General features: G+C 38.0%; 1 protein-coding gene and 1 long non-coding RNA gene across 5 annotated transcripts in view; both read right to left on the minus strand.

Annotated features, from left to right (window-relative positions):
• Positions 1 to 334: 334 nt before the first annotated feature.
• The window catches only part of CTNND2 (catenin delta 2), a 645,610-nt gene continuing 625,308 nt past the window's right edge, over positions 335 to 20,636 (minus strand). For all 4 annotated transcript variants that reach the window (XM_061449215.1, XM_061449216.1, XM_061449218.1 and 1 more), the window contains 4 exons: positions 15,186 to 15,312; positions 11,019 to 11,150; positions 4,021 to 4,094; positions 335 to 1,561 (listed from right to left, as the gene is read on the minus strand). In XM_061449215.1, coding sequence (XP_061305199.1) covers positions 1,301 to 1,561; positions 4,021 to 4,094; positions 11,019 to 11,150; positions 15,186 to 15,312 — 594 coding nt within the window. In that variant the 3' untranslated portion in view covers positions 335 to 1,300. The remainder of the gene's footprint in view (positions 1,562 to 4,020; positions 4,095 to 11,018; positions 11,151 to 15,185; positions 15,313 to 20,636) is intronic.
• On the minus strand, positions 9,049 to 10,976 carry LOC133267162 (uncharacterized). The gene is made up of 2 exons (XR_009742655.1): positions 9,955 to 10,976; positions 9,049 to 9,216 (listed from the first exon to the last, which is right to left on the minus strand). It is a non-coding gene; the product is annotated as an uncharacterized LOC133267162 (long non-coding RNA).

Consider the following 20,636-nt stretch of genomic DNA (forward strand, 5'->3'; position numbering starts at 1 on the left):
CACCTAAGGGTGAAGGAGTCAGTGAAAAAAATCTGATAACCCCTTCCTTTGTGAGTATGCGGCTGGACAATTTTGAATTGCTGTCAATGGTTAAGAAAGTGAGTAAGAGAAAGCACATACTGGAGTTTCCACTGTTTAAAATAACTGAAAATCAAACAAAAATTGAAGATTGAATAAGGAAAACATTGGATGAGAAGAAGTCTTACGCCACACAAACACACACACTCAAACATACACACGCACACAGAATACTATGCATACGTGGACACACACATGTAAGAATGTATATTTGTATGGTAGGTTCTTGGAAATAGACATTCTTAGCAAATATGGATGACAGATCAATTGTAATTTATTTTCTTTTAACACTGTATCATCATAAAGAAAACTGGTATAAATGAAAAAAATCTATTTCAAATATCTACATCTAAAATTTTAGGCAGTGAAAAAGCACTTTGTTGACAAGGAGTGTGGAATGATGAATGTTAATTGTCAGAAACTGCTGAATGCCTTTTTTTGTTTTTAGTTGCCACAAACAAATTCACATATCAGAACAAACAATACTGCTAAATATTCCTTTATGTTTTTTTTTGATTTTTTCTTTTTTTTTTTTTCTTTTTTTTTCTTTTCTTTTTTTTTTTTTTTTTTTGGTAAAACGCACCGGGGAAAAGAAAACAAAAACCTGGAAATTCATACATCTTTCAAAATTTGAAATTGAAGCAATATTTAGAACCATAGATGAAGAAACACCGTGGCATTGGTGTAATATACACAATGCACTTCTTTTTTTTATCTGTAATGTACATCAAATACTTTACAACAATGCATTAACAAAAGGCAAGAAACATCTTGCTGTACAGAGGAAACCCCAAATGCAACTTGAAGCCTAGATTCACAATGAATGAGGATATTAAACAAAGTGTGAGAAGCTGTTCCCCATAAAGTATGTACGCTGCTCAGTTACTTGTGCTTAACTCCTGACCCACATCCACTGCCATGTTCTCCCTCCTTCCTTCAGCCACATTCAATATACAGCACCAAACTTTAGACTCTACAGGCCAACAATGAAGTTGCCCCACACTGTAAAATATATATATGTATATATATTTCCTTCTAATTACTCCCAGGTTTAGCTTTTGTATCTTTTAGCCTTCTAAAAAAATCTCTTAAATTCTTCCATTCTGGTTATCTGGGCCTTCCTATGGAACAGGCTTTAACAAACTAAATCTGCAGGAAAAAAAACGTCTTGTGGTATGCATGCACATGCACAGTTCCTGGAGCTTTTGTATCTGCCCAAGTCTCAAACCCAGGAGTCGGGAGAGGCTGGATAGTGGCTTGTTTCATAGTTAAGTTCACTATAGGGACGAGCAGCTGAATAGAAGTCGACATAGTTGCCAGTTGACTTTAGTCCCAGGTGCATGTTGTATTCGCTTGCAGGTGGGCGATGATGCACTTGGTCCTCAAAGAAGGACTCGTCATAGTTTCTTGTTGAATTCTGAAATGGCTGATATGGTTCATAATCTTTTCTGCTGGGCTCCTGTGGAACTGGCTGTGTTGAAACCTGAAAGAGTTAATACCCCCAGTTTGTCAGATACAACTTATTGTGGGCAACAGGATGGAAGAAGGAGTAAATCTCATGTTTTTCATGCTGGAAGTACCAAGTTGTGCATAAGCTTAACATCTCAAGGTGTTGCTTGGTAGTGAATTAATCCTACAGCTTTGCCTTGTCATTGTATTTCTTTATATCTATTTAATGTTTTTATTAAATACATTTATTATTTAATATTATTGCTGCTCAAGATGATGGTTTGCTTCAAATGAAGTTCAAGCATCACAGCTTACAGTTACTTCTGTAACTACAATCTGTGTGTAACTTACTGACTATTTTGCAGCTATATAACACAAACATTGGTGGCCAAAACTCAGCCTTGCAAAATTTGAATGGAAGTGTTATACACTCCAAAAATACTAAACATTTTGCAGCTGCCTTTGCCAAAAGTGAGATTTAGGGTGGTATCGTATCCTTAAGAACCACTGACAGTATGCAGGGCACTGACATGAGGAAATTTCAATCTAAGTAAGTGCTCTAAAATGTGTTCAGCTAACTGTAAGCAGAACCACCTTCTTGCCACCTCCTCAACACTTCATGTTGGCAATCTTGTGATGTTGGTACATTCCAGGAAGTTGCCTTGATGCTGAAATATTTATGAGATGCAAAAAAAAAAAACCCTTGGGTGGTCCCCTAAACCTAAGTTTTCCATAAAGTTTTTTGCAGGCAGCCTTAGTGAGTCTCTGGTTTTAAATCTGGGACTTAATTACAATCTGAAAACTGTCATGCTAAGTAAGTATTTCAGTGGAATGCTATCTTTTGTGTTACGCCACCTCTGTAAGCCTGGGCAGTTTTGTGACTGCAAAATGATACAGCTTTTCAATCTTCAAATGGTCATCCCCTGGAATATTGGTGCTCAGATGGCAGCGGCAGGAGAATGCATACCCTGCTGACTCTGCAAAGTTGATAATGCTCCTTCAAGAAGAGAGGAACGGTTGCACTGCTACGGCCCAAACTCTGTGGCATAAAGCACGTCTGTACTGGACTCCATGCGTAGGGTGCAAAATGCTGCCTATGTCTGCTGCCCCAACAATCCCACAAGTGATTGACCTAACAAGACTGGGCGCAGTATTAGAACTGCACAAAAGAGAACAACTACTCTAGCTTCTATTTCTAGTACTGCTATCCAGGTGTACAGGACCTTCAGTTCCTCCTTTAATTTCATATATTCAAACACAGGTGTTTAATTTTGGATGCAGGAGAAAAATTCTGTCTGAAGCAACCTACTTATATGACAAAAAGCTAAGAGACGGTTGTTTTTTGAGTAGAAAATAGGGGACTGAAGTAGTACTTCTGCGTTCTTTTCAGCTAAAACCATTCTTTCCAATATGTCAATCATAAACCTGACATTTCATTGAGAAAGCAAGTGCAAAAAGGTGGAAAACTAGAGGGCTTTGGGTTGTTTTGTTTTGCTCAGATTCTCGCCCCTCCAAATCAAATTGGTTGATTCATGACTGCAATTAGACTGCACCTGCTCCTTCAACACCACATACCCTTATTTCCTCCTTAAACGCAATAAAAGCAGAAACACCTTCATGCACTGTCTTGCACAAAGAAATATGGTGCACTACAGGAAACACTGTCTAATTAAAAAAAGAATAAAGAGAAATGGGGGAAAAGAATATCAGAAACTCTCTTCACCTGAAGTTTGTGGATTAAGACCGAAATATCGGTCTCTTAAATGGAAATTTCAAGTAGCCTAGCAAAAAATTTTGGTGAAAAATCTTTTTTACTACATATTAATTTACCTGTCTGATACTAGTATGATTTTTCAGTGTTTTTCTTAAATGTTTTTGGCCTCATTTTAGATAAAAGTACTGTAACTTATGCATATTACATAGGGAAGTTGTGAAACTATCGAGGAGTTGTAATTAAGGATAAAGTAGCACTACACGTAATGATGAAACAGAAGTCTATGGATGCAGAAAAATGTCTAATTCCTGGGGACCAAAGAAATAATACATTGGAAATTGCAGACGTATGACTACCATACACATCCATAGAGCAGAGGGCCTTTTTCTGTGAGCAGGGACATCTTCAACTAGATCAGGTTACTCAGAGCCCCATCCAACCTGGCTCTGAATGTTTCTAGGGATGTGGCATCTATCCAGAACTTTAAAGGTATTCAGGTCCCGAGCCCCTCTTGCCTTCATTCTGAACTACAGGCTTAAACACCTTAAATAATTTTTCTGCATATGCTATCATAACCTGTTGGATGTTTTTGAAATTTAACTGAAATTATCCATTAGCGTAAGGAATATAGCTTCTTTGAAGCCAGTGGAATTGCTAGCATTTGTGCAAGTGGGTGACTCAGTTCCTCTAATCTAGATTTACCAATCTTTGTGATGTTTTTCTTCATTTCCATATAAGACGTTACATTGGAACTGTAGCATTTTTGTCTCTCTACCTACCTGGTTATGTTTGATATCTTCAGCAGGCGCACCATATGAATTCCTGTACAAAGTTGAGATTCCAGTGTTCTGAGCTGGAGAGGGGAAAAAGGAAGGAAAAAGCAGGTTTACCAAACATACCTCTTTGGCCTCAAAATGAATTCTTATGGCTTCATTAAATGCCTGTTCCCCCCACAAAAAAATCTTCAAAAACATTTGCAGATTTCTGTTTTCTCTTCCTCCCACAATACAGTCATAATTTTTGCTTTGTTGTACATGCATGTATATGGTATACACTTATTAACAGGTGCTATGTCATGTTCATATCAATCTTGTGCATTTCACATATAAATCAACAAAATAACTTCAATAAATAACAAAATATACAGCTAGTATTTGGTAATATATATCAGGTTACATATGGGATTTTATACCACACATACACTGAACAGGTAACAGGTGTAAACATTAAGAAACATTTCAGTCCTTTCACTTCAGTTGGATGATGTGGATTATTATTATCCTATGGCATCATAAAATTATTCATGGAAAAAGTGATTAAATGCAACTGAAAAAACGAGTTAACAAGAAGAAAAAAAAGCTGTATGTAGACTGAATAGGCCTGGCCAAGACAGTCTGAAACTCTTCTGCTACTTTGTTCTCAGATGCCCTACCTCTAAAATGCAGGGAGCAAACTGAGCTATGAATTTGAAAGCAGGAGTAATTCTAAAGACAAGGATAACACAGTTTTCAAAATAACCCATTCTTTCCCACCGTGCCCCCCAAAACCCTGTGAAAAGCTAAGGCACTTCCCTGCAAAGCTGACTTCACTGATCACACTGATTTGGCTATCTAGCTGAAGCTTAGTTTGCTGGTCGAACTGAAAAGATTACAGTTATTTCTCATATCTGAAAGTGTAGTATTTGAAAGATGGCAGTAATTTTTGTCCGTGTGTGTGGCTGCTGCGCACCATTCTTACCAGGCATGCATGTTATTGACTTTCCAGACATGAGAATTAATGATTTGTTACCATCACGAGGACTCTCATTATAAAAGCATGTGCCTGAAAATAAAAGTTGAGTAGTTGTGAATCAGTCATCACTGGAGACGAAACATGTTGGGCACATGACTTCTCTCAGGTCCCTGTGTAATGGTACAAAACCTGAAGGCACCAAAGTGTTGCTTTTAATACCTTTGCACCTCAAAAACTTTCGTAGTGAGGACTAAGCATCAGAGCTGAAAGCTGGGTATGGGACCCATGCTAGCCACATTGCTAAGAAGAACCACAGTTACTGAAGAACCACTTTCTTTGTCAACCTGCTAGCATGGATCCCAGCATGTACAAACTCTTCCCTCTGCTCCATGTTGCTGTTTTACAGATTTTAGATCATGTTCTTAAATATCTCAAGTGTGTCCTTGGAACAGGATAAAGACAGGGATTATATGGTAGGGTGATGAGCCCTAACAGCTGGAAAAAAAAAAGACATTTCACTTCATAACCATTAATAGGTGTGAAAAAACTTCTTCTTGAAGAGCTGGATGCAGTTACTGAAACAGTGCATAGTCTTGTATAGGAAATGGAGAAGAGCTCTGGAGGTCTCCGAGGAGTGCGGCAGGATCCTTTCTTTGAAGCGGGAAGAATACGAACTCTGGTTACAGATGCTGGATGGTCTTTTCCAGAGGTAGGTACTCTTACCTGCACCTCTGTGCTACTAGATGATAGCAGATGGAAATGCGAAGTGCTTGATCTTAGATGTAAAGTGCTGAAAGCTTGATCTGCAGAGGTTCTCTCTGTTCAGGCTGCATTCTGTCACCTAACCTGAGTGGTGTGTGAGACTTATTTCAGTGTTTGGTTTTTAACTTATTTATTTATTCTGGCAGCATCCTCTGCTTTAGAGTTAAAAAGTCCCCCTCCTGATGATAGTCTTTGGTATTAGAGGAGTCTGCATCAGCATTGCTATTTGTGGTGCATCTCATGATGGCATGACTCTCTGTAGTACAACTGCCAGATCTTCCCTTGATATCATCTTCTTTTCATGCTGTTTCTGCTTGCCCCACAAACTGCAAGAAGCTGGGTTATACAAATTCCTTTTCTCAAGATCCAGAGATTCTCATAATTAGCATTTCAGCTAACCATTTTGTGAAGTGCTACTTCTTGAAAAAGATGAAAGTGATATTCAATGTGTTGGAATCTCATAAACCCAGGAATAACCTCCTGTAACCATTTTGTTTTCATGTATATGGATGGCAAGGTAAGCAGGGTTGAAGTTTCCTGCAAGCAAGATTTTAGTCAGGCATGACCAGACGAGACAATACTATTCATGGTTGGTTGATGTCAAGAATAAAAGACTGGTATAAGGTGCGACATCTGAGGGTTTTATGAAGAATGTGATGAAGAACAGCAAATTAGACACATGCTAATTAATTTGTATGTTGTTCCTACAGGCAATCAGAGAGACTTTAAGGAGCATCATAACCTTTCCATCTTTTTACAGGTATGTAAAAAGGCATATTGTACATATGTGCCACTAACAGCAAATAGCCATGACTATTATAAAACCAGAAATAGTTTACAGTTGGTGCATAGCTATCCAATTCATTACTGTGACATTTGCACTGATACACCGTCACATGCCAGATCAAAGACTTAAGGTCTCCCAGATCACATATTCTGCAATGGAAAATTGACAGTATCGGCTTGTTAAAATAGCTGCAAGGTCTGTGCTGCTGTGAAATCAGTGATGAGTACAAATTCACAAGTTTAAAATGAAAAAAATAATCAAAAAGGTAGCATTATTTTCTTAATGTAATAAAACCAATGACACAGCAAACACTTGGAAATGAATGCTAAGAGTTCAAGTCTTGACTTAGTCTTACTGGGAGGCTGGGATAGTTCTCTCTGGAGGGAATGCAAGTCAAGCAATATAGCTGCTAGCAGTGCACACAGCCCCCTCCAGTACCTGCTTCTGAACAAGCAGGCAGTATCCCTGGGAACTCCGTTCCTGCTCTGCCATGCTTCAGTGAGCAGTTGACTCTTGCTGTCCAAAAGCAGAGGGCAAATATAAGAGAAAAAAGGGAGAGGATGAGCTAGCTGAACGGACAGATATTGTGTGGTTAGAATCTGATTTTTCCTGTTAATGCTGTATACAAACTATCATAGTAAATTTTTCAAACAGGAAGAAAGGAACATTAATGAAATAATGTTCTTCTTTAAAACATGGCAAGAGAAGGGGAAGGGGTACAAGGTCTAAGAGATGGAGATTTTCCAGCAGCCACACTTTCTTACAGAGATGTGAGAACTGCGGCTACAGACGAAGAGATTTGAGGAGTGATGAGTGTATTTTATGCAGTACCTAAACATCGGTACGTGATAGTACTGAAGCAGCGGTTTTTACAAAGCAAAACTGAAGGTTCTAAAATGAGTACTGTGATCAACCTGCAGTATTTTGTGACTGTATTTCATAAAGAGCATTACAGAAAAATACCTTCTTTTTTCCCCCATTTAGTTTTCAAGGTGATACCAGTTAAACAAAAAAATCATACAGCTCCCCATAGCAGTTTTCTGCAAAGCTGACAACAGCTTTCAAAATTATGTCACACTGTGGTCTATGTGACAAAGGTATCCCTGACTGAAGCTGTCCTCATATACCCCAGTCACTTGATTCATGGTTTAACATTCAGCTTTCAGTTCTTTCAAGTACTTATTCTGAACACATTTACAGATACTTTGAAAAAGCAAGAGGCTAGCCTTTCTCCCTCAGAAACACAGACTGATAGTAAGAAAGGAACACTCAGCTAGACATAGAGTGTCTTCATCTGGTATCACGTAACCTGCTTTTCCTGATATAAGTAGCAGGACTCCATTTTCTAAAATCTAGTTCAAGACAGTAAAGCAAAATGCTTCTATGCCTCACAAATCTCACCTACCACAGATCATTACCTGTCACTGACACTGCCACCCTCCTGCATGGTGAAAGATGAGGTAAGGGCATGAGAAAAGATGGTTTCTTAAAGTAATAATGAGTAGCCTTAGTATCTGTAGCTATTGTAAAAGGTGATGGTAGTTGGTTGTGTTCTGTATGTGTGGACTTGAAAACGTTTAAAAACCAAAAGTACAGATGACTGATTCTTTAAAACCAAAAGAAAATATATTAATCAGAATATGCTTCTGCTGGTGAAAGTGAAGATAGAGGGTGCAGTCTGCGATGCACAGATTACTTCAGTGAGGGAACTAACACAGTAAAAGAAACTTTAGAATAGGGGTTCCATGACAGTATACAGTAGCCACATCTTCCCTGTTCTGAAGGAAGACACCATCGCGTAATTAAAGTTATCATATGCACCTAAAGTTTCTGGGCTTTTGTTTTGTTTTTTTTTTAAATAAATATGATAGGTTTTGTCTTAAAAATATACTTTAGGTGATAAAATTTTATTATTGGTTATTATTTTCTGCAGAGAAGAGATGGACTGTAAATATAAAAGACATCATAAACCTGTGAAGAGGGCAATGAGAACTTTGATATTGTTCCTCTTTTTTTTAGTTGTCCTTGTGAAATCGATGTAAGTTATTATCTTCAGCCACACTGTTTACTCCATTTTCCCCAGAGGTTTCCTAACAACTCCCCACAATGGCGAGAAGCCAACATTCTATTTCAAAAATCCATCAAAACCCCTTAATTTCAGTCCCAACCAAGAGGTCGTAAAATTTCTGAACTATAAACTGGGAAGAGCTTTGGAGAAGAACATGGAGACAGTCATGGATAAATGGGAACTACAGTTGTGGCTTTACATTCCGTGTAAACCTGTAAGTCGAAGAATGCTTTGTGTGATACATCAGCTTGGCACAAAATACAAGAGCAGCTGAAAACATGCATACATCAGGTGGAACCTGAAAAAACATTTATCCCATAGATTCCACAGATGCATTAGCTGCAAAGGACTGTCTGACCCACAAAATGAAAGACAGAGATTGCAATGAACTTGCTACATGAACTTCTATTAGACCATTCAAATAAAGCCAAAATGTCTCACAATTGAAATTACAAATACTGATTTAATATCATTCTTTAATGAAATATTTATTATTTCCTGAGCTACAAATATGTTACATAAATTTCATGTTGAATGTTGAGGCACAAGACTCCTTTTGTCATTTTCTTTTGTTCTTAGAACGGTGCTTAATTTGAACTTAGAGCAAATGAGCAGAGATTTGGTGATCTGAAAGAAAGAGAAAGTGATTTGTTAACTCCATATTAATTCGTACAATGGTCATGTGTGATTGTGAAATATTATTGCCCTTTTCAACTTGATTTTGGTTTTCATTTTTCTCACTGAGCTCAGCAGCTGGAAAAAGTCAATAGCTGATCATGATGCTGAATCTTTCAAGTTTCCTTACTAAAAGCCCACTCAAAAGATCAATAAGAACAGACAAATACAAGCAGATATTAAAGGAAAACATGATGCAAAACTCAAAGTGGAGCAAAGGTTGAAGGGGAAGTACAAATCTCACACTCCAAAAAGTATATTGAAAGATAAAGGAAATAAGGGAAACAGGAATGGGAGAAGAAAAGCACTGCAGTGAAAGACAAAATGAAAAGGGTTGGGGAAAAAGAAAACTCTATTTTTTTTTTTAATGTGTGGCAAAAGACAAGACTACCTGTATGTAAACACACGTTTTCCATATGGAACACTTCTTTTTGGGTGAACCTTCTAATCTAATCTGGTAGTCTGAATTTGCAGATAAAGCCAGAACAAAATGCTAGTGTTTCTGCCTTTTCAGCCTTCTGTTCTTACTCCTGAGATTCCCTCTTTGTGGGTCCTTGACAAAGTACTGAAAGAAACACAGTCCTGTCCTTCACAATCACACAAATAAGGACCACTGAAGTGCTTTAGAGAAACACATTGCGCAATGACTATGAAACACTCAAAATATTACAGATATATAAAATGCAGTACCTTGACTGAATATGCTGCAATCTCATGTAGTACTCTGCAGATGTCATTCAGGAGACTCTTAATTTCAGGGGCTTCCAAATGCTCTTGTTATTCCTCATCTTCACGTTTTCACTTTTGTGCTAATTAATGTTCCATATTGCATTTTCACACAAAGGCTGGCCTTTAGGTTTTGATTATGCAGCAGTGAATAACACAGTAGATGCAGTATGACTATCATCGTATCCTGAATACGGTCTTGAAAACTAGTACTGATGGCCTGATTCTGAGGCAGCATGTTCCTGATGTCCCCAGTGAGCTGAGGAACCCAGAGACCCCCCATTCTGGCATCCTCTGAGTAAGACTTCTACAGAGGGTATAGGGGACAGTAACAGTCATTCAGAATGTGCAGTGACTCCTCACTGTGGTCGCATTTGGAGAAGAGGACACCACACTGCTCAGTACTATGTAAGTGCAACAACATGGTCAGTAAAGGTTATATAAGCCTGCGCAATGGTGATGGGAGACCAACATGTATTTTTCAAGAGAATTAATTAAGAGGTGCAGTACTGGGCCCAGCACTCAAAATTTTGTAATTACTGAAATGCTGACAAGTTAATGAGCTCACCAGGGGGGACGGGCCTTCAGTGAAACCTGCAATAGGTGCCATAACACACAGAGAAAAAACTGTTGCATTTAAATCAGCCCAGCTGGGAAAGGAACACAGACAGAATTCACAACCACCACCAGATTTCCTAGGGATGACTGATGTGCAAAATAAGCTAACTGGCCTTGGAAAGCCATTCCCTGTCAAAGACAGATGTTAGGGCACATGCTCAACCACTGTCATACTTGCAGAAACAACACTAGTTAACTCAAAGTGATCTACCAACTTCCTTCTGAAATGAAAATGTAAAGTTACAAAGAAACATAAATCTGATTTTATAGCCTTCTCTGAAGAAACATGGTCTTCACAAATCTTTTTCACATACCATTCTGTTCATTAGGATCCAGTACTTATTCAGCAAACCCAGCCAAGCCTATAAAATCAGCTGATTTTTACATATGCAATGCAAGCATAAACTCACCTGTCATGGTGTCTTTCCTGGAAGTGTGTTCCCCCTTACTTCCATGGTAAGTGGCATTTGTTCCAGTTGATTCATAGTCTGTTTTTCTTTCTTTTAGGCTGATCATTTCCCGAGGTGAGGCTGGGGCACTTGCTAGATCACAAAAACGGATTTGTTTTTTCTTGCCACATATGACTGAACATATGAATGTTTAACTCTAGAGTAAACATTTCAGTAAAATGTATACTTGTTTGCATACTAAAATTATGCTGTTTGAAGAAACACTACCCCATTAGGGAGGAAAAGGTGCTGTTATTTCAAGTACAGGACAAATGTATTCATGCAACAGTCAACTCCAAACATAATTTTCTCTCTGAATGTTTTACTTTTTTTCACCTATACTCAACAACTAAGGTGATCATTGCAAAAAAAGTACAATAATTAAAAACTTGCTTTCCAAATTCTTTAACTTGTCAAAACTTTCTGGTATAGGCACTTCCTTTTTTTTTTTTTTCAAAATGATTTATTTATTTCTGTTGAAAAGACCATTAACTATCGACTGTGTGGAAAAAAAATGATACAAGATGATTTCTTCCTTTCTCTCTTGAAAATAAGCAAACCAATTAAAGGATTTTAGTAGAGATGGGAAGAAAAGAAACACATTTTTCTTAGAAAACATATAGCAAAGAATGCCTAACACTTAAAGGTAACTTCAATAATTATCTGTCTTTAAATTTCTATGAACAATTGCCTTTAGAACAACAACTGCTACTTTAAGCTATTGTTAAAATGAAATCCTTCACCTATACTTGTGGTATGGCTAAGAGAAGGAAAGTACAAGGTGACTAGAAGGAGAACTGGTGTGTACTTGATTTTCATGTACTTGAGAATGTGAAGCTGATCACTGGCACTGATTATGAAGACTTAGAGACTGTGATGCTCAGGAAAAATATAACACCTTTCACATGAACTGACTTCGCTGTATGTAGGAGTAGGCAGATACAACTCACTTTCGCTGTTGTGGAGAGCAGGGGAAGGAGTGCAGGGCAAGTGGCAGCACACACCAGAGCCTTGTGAAGGCACAGTGTACAAAAATAACTAAAGACTGGCGCTTACTTCCACACCCTCTCCTACCTCCACCCAGGTATCTGGTATGTCAAAAGAACCTCAAAAGCAGTAACAATGTCCTTCCCTAAAAGGAAAGAAAAGTCTATACAAAAAACACAAGCTCATTCGTTATGCTTGATCATGAACAGTATCTTTCAGCCTCTCTAAACTATGTTACATTTTTTAGTTAAGGAATAGGGAAACAAAAGTGATGCTGAATTCTGCTTAGATTGGTTCTGTTGGCGTTGGCTTCTGTATGCAAAGCAAATGCAGGACAAAAGTTTTTTCTTATGAGGCCATTAAAATTTGGGATTGCTTCTAAATTGCTTGTTTATAGTGATGTAATTCTAAAGCTGATAATCCAGCAGGTGTAAAGAAATGTGACATTAAATTTCCAAATCAGCTAATGACAACTTAAGTCTAAGAGGGAACAAACCAGAATGCAAACCTTGAAGAAGTTGCTTACACGGGGATGCATTTTGTCTCTCATACTTCATTAACGCTCTTAAGCACTCTGGTGTTTCGAACACAATTGACCAATACAGACAAAAACACCTCTCTTTGTTCTCTGTGGGAATTGACTCTCTCTTCCTACTTGAGAACAACTACTTTCTGGCAAGTGTTAAAATCCAGAAGTGCCCTCTTTCAGAGCCTTTACTGGAAGCAGATATGAAATCACTGGTTGACATTAGACTGAAAAGTGGTATCAAGGTTTTCTATTCTTAAAGGGCACAGAGAAGAAGACAGAACTCTTAAGTCCTAGGGATGAATGGGACATTGTGAGTTCATTTACTTCAACTCTTTACCCCAAGGTAGGATCCAGTATACCAAAATATTTCTTGACAGATTTTAATCTAAAACTAAAGATCTCTAATGACAGAGATCACATAACTGCTCCAAGCAGTCTGTTCCAGTGCTTTGTCTCCCTCCTGTTAGGAAATGTTCCCTGATGCCTAGCGTGACTCTTCGCTGCTCATTATTTCCAGCTGCCTGCTATGAAAGTAGAGAAAGTTTATGCTGTCCCTCTTCACAGCTGGCTTGAATACTTGGTGTGTACCTCTTCCCGCTGACCCCGTCTTATGTCTCTCTTATTTGAGTTAAACAATTACAGTACATGCAGTGGTTTTCATACCCTGATTTCTCCATCTCATGATTCATGTGTGCAACTGACAAAAAAATCCCTAAATAATTTCAAAAGAACTTTTGTCCAGCCAGCTATTCTCCTTATAATTTATTTGTAAAGGACTGGATCTTTTTTCCCATTTGGACAGTATCTCCAATTTCTCAGTATCACTCTGAATTCCAATATTGACCTTTAAGGTACATATGTTTCTCCCAGGTTTGTGGCACCTGCAAAGGTAATAGGCATCTTTTGTGTATTATCTGGGCTATTAATAAAGCCACTGAAGACTACTGGGACCCAGGCAAACCTCCAAATAAAGCACTCCTCCATTTTGGCACTAAACAATACCCATTCTTTGTGAATGGCTTTTAGTCAGTTTATTTACCACACATGACACTTTCTGGACTGTTTTCCCGGTTGCTCTAGCTTGCCTATAAAATTATTTTCTGAAAAAGTCTTACTGATTACAGTAGATTTCACTTACTGACTATTGTTTCCATAAAGTGCTTTAACTATGTTGTAGTAGGAATTCAGGTGCATTTTGTAAGAACAAATCGTACTAAACCAATGCTTGGATTTGATACGGATACTACTGGTCAGACAGTAACTTATGCTGTGTAGAAACAGATACTCCTAGAGTTAAGCAGTATCTTGTGTTCCTACTCTTTGAGATGCTCAGACTGTGATTATTTGTTACAGCAGTTTTCTAGAATGAAGTTGGGCTGACTGGTCTGTAATTACATGGGTCCTCTTCCTTCAGAAACCAGCACCATATTAGTCCTTTTGCAGTCTTCTGATACTGATGATGGCAGTAAGATTTCATCCAAAATTTCTCTAAGAAGTATGTTCTATAAGCAACAAAGTAACATAAGTGAAGAGACAGTTCTGGAAAGAGAACTAAGATCTTGGGGCCAGACATTTCAAGTGTCTTGTACTTACAGTGAGAATGAGATTTTGGAGAAAGAAAAACGGAACAAGAGCCCTTTACGGACTTGTGTAATGATGGATTTTGAGAACTGAATAGCAGCTCTCACTGTACTTCTGGCTACATTTTCATATTTCTCAGAGGTTGTTCTGCAGGACTAAGATGCAGCTTCCAGGTAATTAAAAAAAAGGATATTTCTTAGAAACAAAACTATGTCATGATGCTCATTGCAATAATCAGTTTGGCCAATTTTAATCCTAAATTCTTGGTATACCTATGGATTGACAGGATTTGACTGAACAAGTAGTGAAAAGCACATTGAAAGGCTGACTGTTTAAAGATTTTATTTGGGAATGGTTTTATCTAACCAAGGTATGATGTGCCTTAGAATAAGTTGAGGGAAAAATGCCCAGATTTATGAATAGAAAAGTTAATTGAAGCTGCAGCATAATTACATTAATTACATTAATTCATTGTACGGATCATAGAGAACTAATGATAGCTGGTGTAAATATGCCATCAACCTTACATGAAGACCTGCAGTCAATCTTTTGTGAAACTTATCCATACATGTGTACGCATAAATTATATATACATATACATATAATAGGAATAAAAGCCAACAAAAAATAATGTGGATCCTTCAACAACTTCCAAGTGTTCTAAGATGACTTCCAAGTTGTCATTAACAACTAGAATATTAAGTAACAAAATCTCCTCGTGTCCATTTCCTTCACAGACACCACTGCTCTGAGATCTAGTCAGGTAATCCAAATCAGGAAAACAATGCATGAGAATTGATAACAAGAAGTTATGGAATATTCTTCCTGCTGTAAAACTTTAAAAGGTGCTAATAGAAAAAAAAAATAAACATCCTGTTTTGAACAGATAATTCAGGTAAGAGTAAAGAATGTATTTTGTGCCTTTCCACCACTGTTAACAAATCTGGATGTCAGTAACATTGCTTAAAGAATGAAAATGACAGTGCTGTATTACCTCTGTCTTTACCTCAGTCCTGAAAGCCTGGTCTTACCTGAGCGGTTGTTAGGAGACATGCGCACAGGAGAGATGGAGGGCGTGCGTGATGAAGAGTACGGTCTTTGCCGATCCCTTTCTATTGTTGAAGATGAGGCTACAAAGTGATACTGTGACCATCCATCCTGCAACATCAAACATTATGACAGTAGTCAGTGAAAATGCCATACACGCCCCCATTTTAAGTACAGAGTAATTTTCTCTAGTGTTTTCACTACATATACGTAAGTAGGCTACTACCTCTTCCCTGCCACTGGGTGGCAAACAGTGGTGCAGGATATGACATACTGACTGTACTGACATATCAGAAGAAATATCAAAATTCAGAAAGTGCTATAAAGTAACACATTTCTGAAACACCCAGATTATGATAACACTGAACAACATTTTAGGCTATTTGTTTAATAGCTCTGTCTTTTTCCATGCCTCTGTTTTCACATTCCAAATGGCATTCTGGCTATGAAAATTCCAAATCAGAAGACAGCTTGTTTTCATGGTGAAAACCAGCTTCTGCTTTGAATCATTTCTATCTTATAAGGAAGTTTTGGAGTAAGTAGATGGGAACAGTTATATTACCTGTACATTTATTCACATGTGAGGGAAAAAGAATCAGTGCATTCTTCTCACTGCATTTTTTTCTCCAAGATATACAGAAAGGAATTTTATTCCTTTTACTTAAAGCTGTGGTAATGGTGATGTATCAAAAAAACCCAACCAAAGAGAGAAATACAAATACTAGAAACAGCTAGTTCAGAAATAAAATATGATATTTTAATTTGTTCATGTTTTATTCCAGTACCATAGTATAATGCCATAATTCAAAATAATGTAATTTAAATTTTTTAAAGGATATTGAGAATAGTTTGAAAGTATCATGAGAGAATAAACTGACTTTTGCTACTGCTCTTCTTAGAATCACAGAATCACAGAATGGTTTGGGTTGGACGGGACCTTAAAGATCATCTAGTTCCAACCCCCTGCAACAGGCAGGGACACCTTCCACTAGACAAGGTTGCTCAAAGGCCCATTCAACCTCATCTTGAACGGTGTTTCAAATGTCTTCAAGTACTGATAGATTTTAACTGTCTTCATAACTGCTTAATGTTAAATCTAAATCAGTAACAGAGTTTTCCCAGTCTCACACTAAAGGCATAAGCCTTTTAAAAATCCTAACTTTTTGTTGGGCTCAGTGAAAATCGAGTCAAGTGCTTGGCACAGTGCTAAACAAAATCGTTGCAGTGAAATGCCGTATAAAAATAAAATCAGTAAAATGTTACCAAGCAGCAATTTTCCTCTTGCTTGTAGAAAATTATTTCTCCACTGGGGTGGTAAAGGATATTGCCCCCCACCTCAGGCTACTCCAGACATCCAGTCTTGAACCCCACTGCCTCCCATCCTCTGCCTTCGCCCAAGGCATGTGTCTGACTTTGCTCTGTCTACAGAAACCATGGGCACATGGCTCTCAGAACTGCAACAGAAAATGGCTTGAATATCCCCATTCCACTAAACTTTCAGGGAACTCAGCGAGAGTGTGACACAGCAGGAAGAAGATACTCATAGCTGACGTACAGGGAAATACATAGATTGTCCACCTATGACACCTAACTGTGACACCTAACTACAGATTCTGAATTCCTGTACTCCTTACATAGCACATTTGTATAAACATGGATGTATTTCAGTTGTAATCTCAGAAGAAATAAGAAGTGAAAAATCTGGGCTGTGGCTTTCACAGTAGTAACGACTTTCCCTTGAGTTGATAGTGAGGGCTTGTCCACAGAAATCACTAAACTTTAAGGACACTTCACTGAACTGCACCTCATATTTCATGGCAGTCATACAGGAAAATGTAAGGAAGAAAACCAGTTAATTAATAAAAAAAAGCAAGATGAAAGAAGAAATAGTTAATCTTTAATACAACTTGCTTAAACCAATATTTTTTATATCCGATCTCTCATGTACAACACTACTTTTACACAAGCTGCATCCTCCAACCTAGAGGGAGAATCAATAAGAAACACCAACAAAAGCATACGTAAAGCCCTACATTCTTAAATCAAACTGGAAATTGATAGAAAGTTTTCAATATATGTACATATATATAATGTATATATATAAAATGTGTATTTTTAAAGAATAGTTTAAGAACTATTATAGAACTAATAGCTATAATGAATAACAACGCACAATAATCTTATCCAAGCATCAGTACTGTAAATAACATATTTAGCATTATTTTTCCTTCTCCTGTTAATAATAACTTGCACAGTGATTTGTCTACTGTAAAAATGAAGCAGCGAACATGTGAGAAGCCCATGCCTTTATCCTGCTGAAGAAAAACGGTTCCCTTCTTCCTCCTCTGGGGTCAGATGTTCTTACCAGAAAGGTGACTCTCTATAATTTACTCTGTTACAGTTTTCTTATCATTTATTTTTTCTTAACAAGACTGCTGAAGAGTAAGATAATAAGAAGGCAGACTCCAGATCAGATAAAAGAGAAGGAATAGACTATTTCTTCCTGCCTGCCTGCAAAAGGAGGAGACATCAGTCACACTTACATACTGCAAGTCATAAATGCTCCCACCTTTGTGAATCTGGATACATGCATGGCCAGGTACACACTCCTTTTGCACTTTTACTTCCCTCAAATAAACCCCTGCCAAGTGAGTCAGAAAAAAGTGACCCAAATCTTCCCCTAAATGTTTCTTCCTGTTGTCTATTCCAGCTGTATTGTTCACATTAATACCTGGACCCTGTTTCTGATGGGAATTGGATGAAATCCACTGTTATCTGCACAGTCCAGCAACTCTACAGGAAGAGTGCGTGGCACCAGTTTTGTTCTGCAGAGTATCAACAGGTCCTTTGTCAATGTTGCTTCCCCTGAAACAGCACTGCAAGGTGTCTGAACAGTGAGAGAGCAAAATCCAGTTGTAACTGGGGTGCAGGCAATAGCATTCTGTGGTGACTGCCACTGCTTTTGTCTAGACAAGGCATATTGCTGTCACTGCACGACAACCTTCATGGTGTTTTTCAACAGCATTATGGGCAGCTCCCAGACCTCACAGTATTTCAAAATCCTAATACTTTTAAGTCATCTATCTTAAGCTCCCTTATGCCATGAGGAAAGAGCTTTTTTTTTTATGGAAAGGTAAACAGTTTGTAACAAATTTATTAAAACTATCCCCATCAACAATTCCAAAAGCTATTAGCGTTAAATATTAAACTAATTTTTAAGAGCCTAAAGGGAGTATTTTCAATTTAATGCTGAGATAAATACCACCTGACGTGATGGCGGCTTTCATTAGTTTGTTTCAGCTCTAGTGCCTGTAATGAAATTTAATTAAATTGATTTTGGGTACTTAAAAGGTACAGTATATAGCAGTGTCCTGCAGAGAAGAAAGCTAACTCAAAACCAAAGTGTGTGAGGCTGCATTTCAGAAACCAATTTACCAGCCATAAATGTGATCTAGCAGAGGAAGAGTAAGACAAAAAGATCTGACAAATTGGAAAGAAATTCAATGCAGTTCTGTTACAGAATGGATGCATTTGTTAACTTGCAACAATTAATTAACAGCTGGCAACCGCACACTACAGGAGGGCACAGAACAGCAAGAGTACAGAAATACCAGAGTATGTCCTTATTGTCTCTTTCAAGGTATCTGCTACTGGGTATTTCTCTGTATTGTCACTATAATGGATAAATGTATTCTCTCTCAATTACAATCCATGAAGTCCAAACATTAAAGCTGGATTGGTAGTAACATGTTTACAGTGATATGCTCTTGTGAAAATTGCAAGAATCAGATGTGGGGCAGTTGCTGGATAACCACTGTAGAAAACAAAAATTATACTGTATTCTCACTAATCAGCTTTTACTGGGCTTAAGGAGTGAACAGGCCTTTTGTCTCCCTGCTCAATTTTAAATAATTTTGAAAATTAATAGTTTTCTTCAGGCCCTTGGGAAATAATTATTTGTCAGGGTGACTAAATTTACTGTGCCAAACACCTACTGCATAGGTATGGTATGAAAAATATAATTTAGGTTTTCCACATTATGCTGTTTGTATTTAAAATGCAGGGGAAAAGAGAAAGCAGTTTTCTATTGCATTTGCAAGAATTTTCAGAACTCTCTGGTAGTGGAGTCCTAAACCTGAGGAGATGATTTGTGGAGGTAGATGATATCAGACACACTATTTTCTCACTTGTACAGTAACAATAACACTGTGAGGACTGAATGAAATTAAGCCCTGATGGGAACTGACACCATGCTCAGACCACAGGGAACCAGAGCTCCTGCCTGAGGAATTCACAGATGAGAGGAAAGACAGGGGACTGGACACAACGAGGTGGTAAGGAATGTGGGGCAGAGTTGGGGATGGAGCACCAACATTGCCAGCCTTGGTGCGGTGCCTAGCCTGGATGACTTCATGACATTCAGTCCAAAAGAAGCTCTACACCAGCTTATGTGCAAATAGCCAATCAACAAAAATAAAACCAAGTCCTATCCACTGACTGATTATGCTTATCAGCTTCTAAGAAGATACTGACTTAAAAAGCACTGAGTTGTTTAGCAAAACCATATGATGGCTGCATGCACATTGAGTATGTTCCAGTGCTGAAAAGCATAGTCCGCCCGGACTTTCGGCCACTGATATCCTAACATTGTCAAGAAGAAAAAGAGCAACTTCTTGAAGGCAGAGAAATATCACTAGGGAAAAGAAACAAAAATGATGCAACAAACCCAATAATGAAACAGCTAAAACCTGAGGAACTACAGAGAATGTTGTGTCCTGCCTCCCTCAAGTTTACAAACTCGCCAGCATGCTACTTCCTGGTTCAGGTCTTCTCCTTTTGTGACTTAATAGACATTTTTCCAGATGACTTGAAGCACACAGGACCAGCCTTGTTTTGTCATTCTATTTCCTTATCTGTAAGGCAACATTTTACTGTTTCTAGGATATTAATTGTGATAACCACTGCTCCTGTAATGGTAATAAGCTGTAGAAATATATAGGCAACCACCCGCGGGAATCAGTAACTAGACCCACAATGGTGTTAGAAGTTGGTGATGGAGCAACAAAACAAAGTGCCTGTAAGTATGTAATGTAGGATCTACTTGCTTTGAAACTCAGCCAGACATTGCTTTGAGTTCCTGCTGTTGCTTCTTTTGCAAGCTGAAGCGCTGCTGTCAGGTTAAATGAAACATCCGGACTGGTGTGCACCAGTGTGACACTGTCTAGAGTAAAAGATAAATCTGATGTGAATTAAGTCAAGGCTCATCAGACTTACACAGGTCTGGGCAATTCTTCACTGGGAATTTGTTGTCACAACGCTAATAAGACATAACAGAATTTAGAACTGGATCAAATTATCTACATGCATTGACATATAAAAGTTACGTGTGTGACTTGACTGTGGTGAGAAATCTAAAATGATACCAAGGTTGGGAA

Source organism: Pezoporus flaviventris, unplaced genomic scaffold (genome assembly GCF_033815535.1).
Source record: "Pezoporus flaviventris isolate CSIRO_AGI_PZ_B2104156 unplaced genomic scaffold, CSIRO_AGI_Pfla_v1 ptg000007l, whole genome shotgun sequence".
Lineage (NCBI taxonomy): Eukaryota > Metazoa > Chordata > Aves > Psittaciformes > Psittacidae > Pezoporus > Pezoporus flaviventris.